The sequence below is a fragment of the Macaca thibetana genome, chromosome 2 (assembly GCF_024542745.1).
Source record: "Macaca thibetana thibetana isolate TM-01 chromosome 2, ASM2454274v1, whole genome shotgun sequence".
NCBI lineage: Eukaryota > Metazoa > Chordata > Mammalia > Primates > Cercopithecidae > Macaca > Macaca thibetana.
In genome coordinates, this window is record NC_065579.1 from 664,106 (window position 1) to 677,085 (window position 12,980).

General features: G+C 45.5%; 1 protein-coding gene across 30 annotated transcripts in view; it reads right to left on the reverse strand.

Moving 5' to 3' along the window:
• Positions 1-12,980, reverse strand: part of LRCH3 (leucine rich repeats and calponin homology domain containing 3) — a 105,716-nt gene that overhangs the window by 3,899 nt on the left and 88,837 nt on the right. For 25 of the 30 annotated variants that reach the window (XM_050779027.1, XM_050779032.1, XM_050779028.1 and 22 more), the window contains 2 exons: positions 10,764-10,841; positions 6,076-6,899 (listed from right to left, as the gene is read on the reverse strand). In XM_050779027.1, coding sequence (XP_050634984.1) covers positions 6,696-6,899; positions 10,764-10,841 — 282 coding nt within the window. In that variant the 3' untranslated portion in view covers positions 6,076-6,695. Of the gene's footprint in view, positions 1-371; positions 1,221-6,075; positions 10,293-10,763; positions 10,842-12,980 lie in introns of those variants that run through there. The other 5 variants (XM_050779033.1, XM_050779031.1, XM_050779035.1 and 2 more) reach the window with 3 other exon arrangements.

Genomic DNA, 12,980 nt, shown 5'->3' on the forward strand with positions numbered 1-12,980 from the left:
CTATGCAAAATTTGGGCCAGGCCCAGTGGCTCACTCCAGTCATCTCAGCACTTTGGAAGGCCGAGGCAGGAGGATCACTTGAGCCCAGGAGTTTCAGACCAGCCTGGGCAACACAGCGAGACCCCAACTCTTAAAAAAAAAGACTATGCAAAATCTAGGCCTTCTATATTATTTTTGTTTTGTCTTTGACAGAATAGTCCAGCTCCTCATAATACAGCTTTTCATTTTAAATGTGGGTGAAAAAATGCAGTGGGGCCATTACCCTCCCCCACCAAACATACAAATATCTAGCTTTGAACAGTGGTTTCGGGCAGGCGCAGTGGCCACGCCTGTAATCCCAGCACTTTGGGAGGCCGAGGCGGGTGGATCACTTGCAGTCAGGAGTTTGAGACCAGTCTGGCCAGCATGGCAAAACCCCATCTCTACTAAAAATACAAAAAAAGTAGCTGGGCGTGGTGGTGGGCACCTGTTGTCCCAGCTACTCGGGAGGCTGAGGCAAGAGAATCGCTTGAGCCCGGGAGGCGGAGGTTGCAGTGAGCCGAGATCGCACCACTGCACTCCAGCCTGGTGACCGAACGGAACTCCTTCTCAAACAAAAACATGTGCAATGGTTGTTGAAAATGCAGATTCCTAGGCCTTACCCCAGACCTCCTGAATGTGAATCTGTATTTTAACAAACACTCCAGGAGATTCTAACGAACAACCAAGTTTAGAAACCAGCAGACCAGCTGTCTTGAGAGCAGGTAAAAACAACGGCACAGCATGCTTGTGCCTAACGCAGAAGATGTGCTTTCTGGTGTGTGAAATGAGCCTGCTCTCCAGGAAAACACAGCCAGGTCAGGTGTCGGGTTTTCAGTAACGAAAGAAGTTTCATCTGGGAAAACCAATGGTGTCTTTGTAAAAAAATTCAATGGAAATGGATATAACCTCCCCTAAAATGGAGAAATGATGCAAAATATTCCTGTTAGGAATCATGGAAACAGTCCCTTCTGAGAACACATAAGAGCTTTGTTTAAGCAGACAGCTGGCAGCAGCAATCACGTTGTCCTGTTCCTTGTTTTGGCCAGGCCAATGGCCCAAGGTCTTGGGAATCCTTAAACAGCAGATAACTGGTGCTGCTGTTGCTTGGGTGGGGCAAGTTCCAGGAGAGCCTGGACCGTCACTGCAACCTGGCTCAAACCTTTCTCTTCTAAAATGTGGAGAGGCAAACATAATTGCTCCTGAAATGGGACAACGCAACACACAAACAAAAAGAAAATCAATGAGTTTCACAGAACTGAAAGGAAAAAGCAAGCACTTCTCCCCTTCATAATAATCAATGAAGATAGGAAAATGTAGTACCTGGGACACCGACCTCAGTGGAAATCTGAGTGAGATACAGATGGTGACTGACGCTCACTGTCACTTTATTAATACAACTAAAAGTACATACAGATCATTTTCAAAATTGGGAAATTGACAAGTAGCGTATATTTATACATACAGCAGAGGAAAAACAGTACTGCAGTGTGAAAGCAACATCCTTTATTCTCTGATGAATAAAAGGCCAGTGCAGATCTATAAAATAGGAAATGTGAAAAATAGAAAAACAATTCCACGCTACCAGATGGCTCAAGACTGAAAGATTTACACTTTAGCAGAAAGCACTTTGTAAGTTCCCTACCACAGGAATGCAAGATAGTTTGAAAACATAACTCAGCCTGCATGAGTTCTACACTGTCTGCATGATAATCCTGACTATGAAAACCAGGGTTCCCAGGCCAGGCAGGGCAAGAAACTCAGTGTATCCTGAGCTCTTGAGATTTAGATGTGTTTGAGAAACTTCCCCCTAATTTGAATAATTCATGGAAGGGCCTGTCTGAATTAAAAATCTGAATTACAGAATTAAAAAGAAATAGTATTTGAAAATGTAAAGTATTTAATATCCTGGTATTTAACAGCCTGAATTATTCCAGGGAACTACTACCTAAGCTTAGGCAGGAATATGTTGATTACCAACATCTATAAAGTGTTTACAATGTTTGCTTAAGGAAGTTAAGTAATACATCGAGTGTGTGCGCATCATTAATTTGTTAGGTTAATCCTTTCTTGTGAGAGAAAAAGGCAAATCTTAAGAACAGCACTTATCACTGGCTTTCTGTTAAGAGTAAATATTCAGAAAGAAAAGAGATTGCTCTTACAAAGAACAGAATATAGAATTCTGGTTCCACTAAAAAAAGATTACACATGTTTGTTAAAGAAGACTAGTTTTTTTTTTTTTTTTTTTTGCTTTTCATTGAGACGACATTACTACGAAATTTTATAAAACCAGTTACAATAAAATATATAACAAGTATTTATTTTTGAGGCAGTTACTGGTACTTGTGCTTACTTTTTATTTAATACTTATCTTGATAAAATGAGGTAACTGTAATCTTTTGATCTAATAAAACTAGCAACTTTGTAGAAATACTGAGTGCAACTGCACGTCTAGATAAATTATTTTTAAAATGAACCTGCCGAGTGTTTTGTTTGGCTGTTGGAAGAGACGTGCTTTCTCCAAGGCTGACTCCCTGATCTCTGCCTCTCAGTGGCGCCCTCGGACCTGTGTGGCCTGGTGTTTACACTCGGAAGCCTATGCTTTCTAGAGCCTCTCAGTGGCGCCCTCGGACCTGTGTGGCCTGGTGTTTACACTCGGAAGCCTATGCTTTCTAGAGCCTCTCAGTGGCGCCCTCGGACCTGTGTGGCCTGGTGTTTACACTCGGAAGCCTATGCTTTCTAGAGCCTCTCAGTGGCGCCCTCGGACCTGTGTGGCCTGGTGTTTACACTCGGAAGCCTATGCTTTCTAGAGCCTCTCAGTGGCGCCCTAGGACCTGTGTGGCCTGGTGTTTACACTCGGAAGCCTATGCTTTCTAGAGCCTCTCAGTGGCGCCCTCGGACCTGTGTGGCCTGGTGTTTACACTCGGAAGCCTATGCTTTCTAGAGCCTCTCAGTGGCGCCCTAGGACCTGTGTGGCCTGGTGTTTACACTCGGAAGCCTATGCTTTCTAGAGCCTCTCAGTGGCGCCCTAGGACCTGTGTGGCCTGGTGTTTACACTCGGAAGCCTATGCTTTCTAGAGCCTCTCAGTGGCGCCCTCGGACCTGTGTGGCCTGGTGTTTACACTCGGAAGCCTATGCTTTCTAGAGCCTCTCAGTGGCGCCCTCGGACCTGTGTGGCCTGGTGTTTACACTCGGAAGCCTATGCTTTCTAGAGCCTCTCAGTGGCGCCCTAGGACCTGTGTGGCCTGGTGTTTACACTCGGAAGCCTATGCTTTCTAGAGCCTCTCAGTGGCGCCCTCGGACCTGTGTGGCCTGGTGTTTACACTCGGAAGCCTATGCTTTCTAGAGCCTCTCAGTGGCGCCCTAGGACCTGTGTGGCCTGGTGTTTACACTCGGAAGCCTATGCTTTCTAGAGCCTCTCAGTGGCGCCCTAGGACCTGTGTGGCCTGGTGTTTACACTCGGAAGCCTATGCTTTCTAGAGCCTCTCAGTGGCGCCCTAGGACCTGTGTGGCCTGGTGTTTACACTCGGAAGCCTATGCTTTCTAGAGCCTCTCAGTGGCGCCCTCGGACCTGTGTGGCCTGGTGTTTACACGGAAGCCTATCGGAAGCCTATGCTTTGGCTAGAGCCTCTCAGTGGCGCCAGTGGCGCCCTCGGACCTGTGTGGCCTGGTGTTTACACTCGGAAGCCTATGCTTTCTAGAGCCTCTCAGTGGCGCCCTCGGACCTGTGTGGCCTGGTGTTTACACTCGGAAGCCTATGCTTTCTAGAGCCTCTCAGTGGCGCCCTAGGACCTGTGTGGCCTGGTGTTTACACTCGGAAGCCTATGCTTTCTAGAGCCTCTCAGTGGCGCCCTCGGACCTGTGTGGCCTGGTGTTTACACTCGGAAGCCTATGCTTTCTAGAGCCTCTCAGTGGCGCCCTCGGACCTGTGTGGCCTGGTGTTTACACTCGGAAGCCTATGCTTTCTAGAGCCTCTCAGTGGCGCCCTCGGACCTGTGTGGCCTGGTGTTTACACTCGGAAGCCTATGCTTTCTAGAGCCTCTCAGTGGCGCCCTAGGACCTGTGTGGCCTGGTGTTTACACTCGGAAGCCTATGCTTTCTAGAGCCTCTCAGTGGCGCCCTAGGACCTGTGTGGCCTGGTGTTTACACTCGGAAGCCTATGCTTTCTAGAGCCTCTCAGTGGCGCCCTAGGACCTGTGTGGCCTGGTGTTTACACTCGGAAGCCTATGCTTTCTAGAGCCTCTCAGTGGCGCCCTAGGACCTGTGTGGCCTGGTGTTTACACTCGGAAGCCTATGCTTTCTAGAGCCTCTCAGTGGCGCCCTAGGACCTGTGTGTGGTGTTTACCTGGTGTTTGGTGTTTACACTCGGAAGCCTATGCTTTCTAGAGCCTCTCAGTGGCGCCCTCGGACCTGTGTGGCCTGGTGTTTACACTCGGAAGCCTATGCTTTCTAGAGCCTCTCAGTGGCGCCCTCGGACCTGTGTGGCCTGGTGTTTACACTCGGAAGCCTATGCTTTCTAGAGCCTCTCAGTGGCGCCCTCGGACCTGTGTGGCCTGGTGTTTACACTCGGAAGCCTATGCTTTCTAGAGCCTCTCAGTGGCGCCCTCGGACCTGTGTGGCCTGGTGTTTACACTCGGAAGCCTATGCTTTCTAGAGCCTCTCAGTGGCGCCCTCGGACCTGTGTGGCCTGGTGTTTACACTCGGAAGCCTATGCTTTCTAGAGCCTCTCAGTGGCGCCCTCGGACCTGTGTGGCCTGGTGTTTACACTCGGAAGCCTATGCTTTCTAGAGCCTCTCAGTGGCGCCCTCGGACCTGTGTGGCCTGGTGTTTACACTCGGAAGCCTATGCTTTCTAGAGCCTCTCAGTGGCGCCCTCGGACCTGTGTGGCCTGGTGTTTACACTCGGAAGCCTATGCTTTCTAGAGCCTCTCAGTGGCGCCCTCGGACCTGTGTGGCCTGGTGTTTACACTCGGAAGCCTATGCTTTCTAGAGCCTCTCAGTGGCGCCCTCGGACCTGTGTGGCCTGGTGTTTACACTCGGAAGCCTATGCTTTCTAGAGCCTCTCAGTGGCGCCCTCGGACCTGTGTGGCCTGGTGTTTACACTCGGAAGCCTATGCTTTCTACAGCACACTTACCTTCCAGCTGGGCTAGAGGGAGCGCTGTGTGTTCTCAAGAGAATGTACAATTACAGCCCCTAAACCATGAGAGTCTGTGTGTGTTTTTTAACAGGTGTTCCAACTCTGAGACATCTTAAAAATAAAACCAACCCAGCTCCCCAAAGTCTGAAAGGCACCTACTAACACAGAAAACTGAAGTTTTCATCATCACAGTGTTTAGTGTTTGAGCATTAACAGTGAACAGTCTTTTCACCTGTGAAAATAGCTGTCCCATTCCATATGGAAGAAAACCAAAGCAATGAGCCTCTCAGGCTGAATTCTACAACTGCATGTCGTACTCCTCACAATCTCTCCTCCTACTTGAGTTCATTCTTTATCCCAATTTTGTTAACACAGTTCAGAAGTTTCCTGAATATTCAGAAACACGACTTATGAAATTAGAATCTAACCACAATTATAAAGTAGTTTCCAGCATTAATGTCTAGCAGCTAAACGCTAAGCATTCAGAAAGAACCAGACAGTATTCACTGCCTTGAGTACAGAACAGGGACTGCTGCCCTACTACTTCTCCTGCTACAGTTTCACTATTAAGAAGGTTAGAAATCACATAAATTCCAATTTTAAACAGAATGCTGGGAGTGAGTCTCAGTTACACATAACAAACACAGTCAATCTGGCCAGGTGCCCACCCTGAGAGGCCAGCTCCAGCCCATCTGCTCGTGTGCACCACGTGCAACGTATGGATTGGGCTCAGAATAGCAGTCTAGGAAATCCACGTGATCTTTAAACTGAACATTCTGACCAAACTAAAATTATTAAAACGACGGCCAATACCTTCCAAACGTCCAGACCGCAAATGCTTAGACGGACCTGTGCCTACCCACCAAGGGGGGATTCAGGGTTTCCGGACACAGTTCAAAGCAGAAATCTAAGTGACCAGAAAAGGCACGATGATCTTCCTCATGAGCAGCTGCTGAAAAGGCTCAGTCACTCCACAATGTCAACACTTGTGCTGAGACATGGAAAAATGGCCAGATGGGGGTTGTACTGTGTGACTTGGAAATAAAGCTCTACCTGTCATATTCGTTTATGGGAAGAGAAACAAGGCCACAGGCCAGGAGAATATTTGTTTATGGGAAGAGAAACAAGGCCACAGGCCAGGAGAATGGGCGGATGGCCAGGAGAAAAAGATGCTGGTCTTTTACTCTTTGTCAGCAAAATGTCTGCTAATGCGACAAGTTCACGCCAGAGAACTTCATGCTAAGTTTTGTCTATAAAAGAAATTAATATTTTGTACTAAGTGATGTCTATATAAGAAATCAATATTTTCTGTTTGGTATTGTGAAGGTGTGTGGTTTGTGGCTTATGTATAAAGAACTTTTTGTGTAGGAGTGACGGGCTGCACATCTGCAAATGTAAGGAAAGGATTTGTCTCCTTTACCGGTGAGCTCTTTGAGGGCCAGCAGGGAGAAAAAGCACTTATATAAATAATTCTGAATGACAAACAAACCTCCTTTACCCAGCACAGGAATGAGGTGGAAAGTCACCGGAGTGCAATCTTTCAGCTAGAGGGGAAGAGCCAGTAATAAAGCATACAGAGAGTTAACATGACAGTACAGTAAAATGCCACAAAACCCAGAAGCTGGATAGAGAGACAGACAAAACTGGATTCTTCTGAGTGTGCCCCAAGAGAAAGTAGTGTTTCAACAGTTCTTTTAACGCTGAGGTTTAGCTGAAGGATGTCGGAAGGGGAACAAAGATTGTCCTGTCCAAAGTGTAAGCAGGAAAGGAAAACAGAAAAACAAAGTCAGTGGATCAGAAATGCAGATCTGAGTATAGAATTCAATATGATCATCTCAGTCATATTCACATATACACATCCTGTAACATTTTTACCTTGAGGAACAAAAATAAAACGCTGAAAACCCAAACTACAAAGAATCTTCTATATGCTGAGCTTGATCTTACTACTAAATAGCAGAATAAAATTTGCGTGTTGGTGACTAGTCTGAACATTACGAATACAATACACAGGCTGGGCGCGGTGACTCACGCCTATAATCCCAGCACTTTGGAAGGCTGAGGTGGGCGGATTACGAGGTCAAGAGATCGAGACCATCCTGGCTAACACGGTGAAACCTCGTCTCTACTAAAAATACAGAAAGTAAGCTGGGCGTGGTAGCGGCGCCTGTAGTCCCAGCTACTCGGGAGGCTGAGGCAGGAGAATGGTGTGAACCCGGGAGGCAGAGCTTGCAGTGAGCTGCGATCGCACCACTGCACTCCAGCCTGGGTGACAGAGCGAGACTCCATCAAAAAAAAAAAAAAAAACAAAAAACAAAAAACAAAACACCAATACAATACACAGAAGTGGATGTTGGTTTAGGGTCGTGTGAGGCCTGAGAGTAGTGAGGTGTGTGGGAAGCAACGTCTTTCCTGACTCATTCTCCTCTATTAAAAAAAAAAAAGTAGGTCAGAAAGCAAGGACAAAAACTGCAGAGGCTGAGGTGAGGGACGCTTTCGGAGAAAGCCAGGTACATCAAAAAGGTTCAAAGACTGAGGAAAGCCTCATGATCTGGGTGCAGTTTACTGCCTAGAAGCCAAACGCATTCAATGACTTGGCATTCCTCTAAAAATCAGGGGGTGTCTATTGTAACCAAGTCCAGCTCAAGAATGTGTTCGAAATGAACATAGAGCTGGTAAGGGCCTCAGAGATCATCCAAACCCTCCATTTTACAGATTGCAAAATTCACTAAATAAATACAAACATCAGTGGACTTGACAACAGGGAGACATCCTTTAACACATAACATAACAACTCTGGGACAACAGATACTGGACTCAGATATAAGTTTTTAATCACCCATTATGGTTTTTTTGAATGTAGCATATTTAATAAAAGCATAAAAATAAAGCAAATACCCATATGCCCAATGTCATCAGAGGTTTTTAATAATTGCCTTGTCCTTTAGTATTTCATTCATACTTTAACTTGTATAACACTTTAAAAGTTATACAGAGAAAGGAAATTATTTGTCTTTATATATCTCATCTGGGTATAGAATCTGACAAAATACTTATAATACTGTTTTCTGTTTTACATTTTCAAAAGTGATCATTATTACCTTCCCAATTTTCAAGTCACACAGAGCAAAATGGGGATGTTTAAGTAAAGGCCAGAATGACCAGAAGCACAGGAGGAAAAGGAAGAAGGGAAGGTAGAAGTTTCTTCTCTTCCTTTGGCAGTGGGACCTGAGAAGGCGAGCTTGAACCTATGAGTTTGTGCGTTTATTCATTTTCTTTCGCTTTGTTCTAGACAAATGATTAATTTTTCAGCAGCAGTAGCAGCATAGTAGGAACCCATCTAAAACTGGCAGTGGTTGTGGTGGGGACCTGGGTGGAGGGCGGAAGGCGGAAGGGGAGAAGGAAGGGGCAGCCTATGAGGAATGTCCACTTCCTCTTTGTGGAGGGAGAGGGAGGGAGGATGCCTCAAAACCTCAGTCTAACCACTCTGGAAAAAGACTCAGTCTTTTAAAACTGTATTATTTTTTTCTCTGTACTTGCCTTCCAACAGCACAGCTCTGGTAGGAACAGGGGCAAGCTGGCCCATAATAAACATGGTCACCCACGGCATACCAGTGGACAGGTACAATGACTGTAATCGCTGGTAAACAGTACTTTTAACAGGTTTTGACATTGGTTGGGTCAACATGACTTGTCTGAGCGGGGCCATATTCAGCACTCTCCTATCAATTTCACAGTTCCCATTCTGTACCAACCCATGCCATACTCTCTTTGTTTAAAGACTCTGGCAGGGAACTAGAGCAGACACTAGATGTTTGTGTAGCAGGAACCTCTTCAGGAAGCAGAAGGGAAGAACTGGAGGCTAATGTGCACTATTAGAACAAACTTGTTTAAAAGAACGTATGTTGTTTCTTCAGAAGCCGTATTCAGTGCTCTCAAAATATTTAAAAAGGTCTGTTCTAAAAGAGGAGCCTTTATCAAACAACATAACATAAACATGAAAATTTTGCTTTGAATTTGTCCATAGGAATCAAAAAGGTCTTTGCTAACTACCACTTTATGTAAATTTCCATTCTATTACAATTCAGTTTTTAAAAAGAAAAAACAGCAAAAGAAAAAAGTAAAAAATAAATAGTAGAATGATGATCTACCTTCATAAGAGAAAAACCACCCTGGGAATCCTGCTGGCTGATGCAGATGCTCTGTGGAGCTGGGCGCTCGCTCTTTCACTTTGTAACAAGTGAAAGAGCTGAAAGAGAAGGTCACTCTTTGGACAAGTGACGCTGAGGCCTTTCTAACTCCTGGTTAGTTAGAAAGAGGTGTGGTGAAATGCGTAAAGAGAATCACTGTCATGAAAGCGACAGGAACAGGATCTAAACTCTGAGAGAAATGGTGGAGCTGCTGCTGAGCCCCGGGGCCACCCCTGAGTTACTGAGACCTAATTAGAAGGTGATAGAAAAAGAGTCATGTTTTCCTCCTTCATGCTATAGACAAAATGTTAACAAGACTTGTAATGGTCGTGGTTAATGAAAAAGTATCGCACGGCACCAAGTTGTTTATTTCTTTAAATTTGTCTTTATACCATGTAATATTCCTTAGTAGTATAATGCTTCGTTGGTTTACTATAATTGCTTTTTAAAGGGGTTATTGATTAAGAGTATATCAAGTTTACTTCCCTTAATCACATCTATAAATAAATTTAACTATCGGTAATATTAAAGGGCAATAAAGTTATAACTGAGCTGGAGGCAACTAATCCTCACAGCAGGACAACAGCTCAGAGACAGCCTGTTTGTTGCAAGCCAGGCTCCAAAGAACGAGCTTCATGGAAGAGCCGATGGATCCGAGTGAAGCCCGTCATTCAGTTAGTCGTGCTCCCGTCATTCAGTTAGTCGTGCTCCCGTCATTCAGTTAGTCGTGCTCCCGTCATTCAGTTAGTCGTGCTCCCGTCATTCAGTTAGTCGTGCTCCCGTCATTCAGTTAGTCGTGCTCCTGTCATTCAGTTAGTCGTGCTCCTGTCATTCAGTTAGTCGTGCTCCTGTCATTCAGTTAGTCGTGCTCCTGTCATTCAGTTAGTCGTGCTCCTGTCATTCAGTTAGTCGTGCTGTTCTCGCGTTACTTAATCTGAACCACTGTCCTAAGGTTGTATATCAGGTGTTAGTTAACATTAGAAGAAATAAGTGAAGTATACAAAGGAACGCTAGGCTGTCTTTTCAACATTTCTGGAGTCTAAAACATTTTAAAAAGTATCAAAGCAAAGGTCAGAACACCGAGGCCGGCTGCAGCACTCTCCATCTGGGATAGACTGACTTTTTGAAGGATGTATTTAGTTGTCAAATAGCAAGTGGGAAAGTTTAGGAAAATAGAATAGTTACTCTAAATTACTTATAATTATTTCAATTTATACATTTATAATTTCTTTGTGTGGTCCTTGGAAATAATTAAGGAAAACTGTTCAAAAGTATACTGACTCTTGTAACCCAAAGTCATGTTAATTAGGATCGACTTAGCTCAGAGCTAGTCCTGTAAGATTTTAGAGATTTGCATTTCTAAAATTTTAGCACAACCAAGTCTATTTAGGCAACATAAAAAATGATAAATTTATTACCTGAGGTACACCAATTTTTCTGCAAGCTTCTAGGAAATTCTCCACATTTCGCCTGCATTTCGCCATTGTTAATTTAGGCTGAAATGAGGAAAAGAAAATGTGTTACTAGAGAAGTTTTGTTTTTGGGACAGGGTCTCGCTCTGTCACCCAGTCTGGAGTGCAGTGGCGCAAGCTTGGCTCACTGTGTCCTTGACCTCTCGGGCTCAGGTGATCCTCCCACCTTAGCCTCCCAAGTAGCTGGCTGTAGCTGCAAGCCGTCATACCTGGGTAATTTCTGTACAGACAGGGTTTCACCACATTGCCCAGGCTGGTCTTGAATTTCTGAGTTCAAGCAATCTGCCTGCCTCAGCCTCCCAAAGTGCTAGGATCAGAGGCATGAGCTACAGGCCCAGCCTGCTAGCAACATAAAAAATATTTGCTAACTTTAAAAATACCCTTGGCAATCGCTTCGTAACTCTCAGTGCTGTAGACTAGGGGGTCGGCAAACTTTTCTTTAAAGGATCAGATAATAAACGTTAGTTTTGAAGGCCACAAGAACTGTTGCAACGCCGGATGCAGTGGCTCAGGCCTGTAATCCCAGTACTTTGGGAGGCCAAGGCGGGCGGATCACCTGAGGTTGGGAGTTTGAGACCAGTCTGACGATCATGGAGAGACCCCGTCTCTACCAATAATACAAAAATTAGCTGGGTGTGGAGGTGGGCACGTGTAATCCCAGCTACTCGGGAGGCTGAGGCACAAGAATTGCTTGAACCCGGGAACCCGGGAGGCAGAGGTTGTGGTGAGCCGAGATCGCGCCACTGCACTCCAGCCTGGGCAACAAGAGGGAAACTCCGTCTCAAAAAAAAAAAAAAAGAGAGAACTGTTGCAACCACTCAATTCTGCTAGGAGCTTGAAAGCAACTATAGACAATATGCAAACAAGAAAGTGTGGCTGGGTTCCAATGAAACTTTATTTACAACAATAAGTGCTGGCTTGTGGGCAGTAGCTTGTCACCTCACACTTTAGAAATTGGCTTTGATTTTGTAAGGCAAGTACTAAATAGAAAAACTTTGAAAGAATAAAAAAAATTTTTTTTTCCATTTTAAAACAATGTAACACTAAAGCAGCAGTCCTCAACCTTTTTGGCACCAGGGACTGGTTTCATGGAAGATGATTTTTCCATGGACAGGGATGGAGTTGGGGGATGGTTTCAGGATGATTCAAGCACATTACATTCGTTGTGTATTTTATTTCTATTGTTACATTACAACATATAATGAAATAATCATACATAATGAAATCTACCATAATGTAGAGTCAGTGGGAGCCCTGGGTTGTTCACCTGTAACTACATAGTCCCATCTGGGGGTGACAGGAGACAGTGATAGATCATCGGGGATTAGATTCTCATAAGGGGCACGTGACCTAGACCCCTTCCTCGCATGCACAGTTCACACCAGCCTTCATGCTCCGAGAATCTGACACGGCTGCTGATCTGACGGGAGGCAGAGCCCAGGCGGTGATGTGAGTAATGGGGAGAGGCTGTAAATACAGATGAAGCTTTGCTCACTGGCCCACTGCTCACCTCCTGCTGTGCGGCCCAGTTCCTAACAGGCCACAGACTGGTACCCATTTGTGGCCCAGGGGTTGGGGACCCCTGCACTAAAGAAAACTTGGAGGAACAGCCAAAAAAATTAATTACCCATAGTTCATCATGTAAATATAACTACAACACTTGATTCATTTCCTTTCAGTCTTTTTCTTTCTTTTTTTTTTTTTTTTTTTTTGAGACAGAGTCTTGCTCTGTCACCCAGGCTGGAGTGCAGTGGCGCGATCTTGGCTCACTGGAAGCTCCACCTCTTGGACTCAAGTGATTCTCGGCTGGGCGCGGTGGCTCAAGCCTGTAATCCCAGCACTTTGGGAGGCCGAGACGGGCGGATCACGAGGTCAGGAGATCGAGACCATCCTGGCTAACCCGGTGAAACCCCGTCTCTACTAAAAAATACAAAAAACTAGCCGGGCGAAGTGGCGGGCGCCTGTGGTCCCAGCTACTCGGGAGGCTGAGGCAGGAGAATGGCGTAAACCCGGGAGGCGGAGCTTGCAGTGAGCTGAGATCCGGCCACTGCACTCCAGCCTGGGCGACAGAGCCAGACTCAGTCTCAAAAAAAAAAAAAAAAAAAAAAAAAAAAAAAAAGTGATTCTCCTGCTTCAGCCTCCCAAGTAGCTGGGACTACAGGT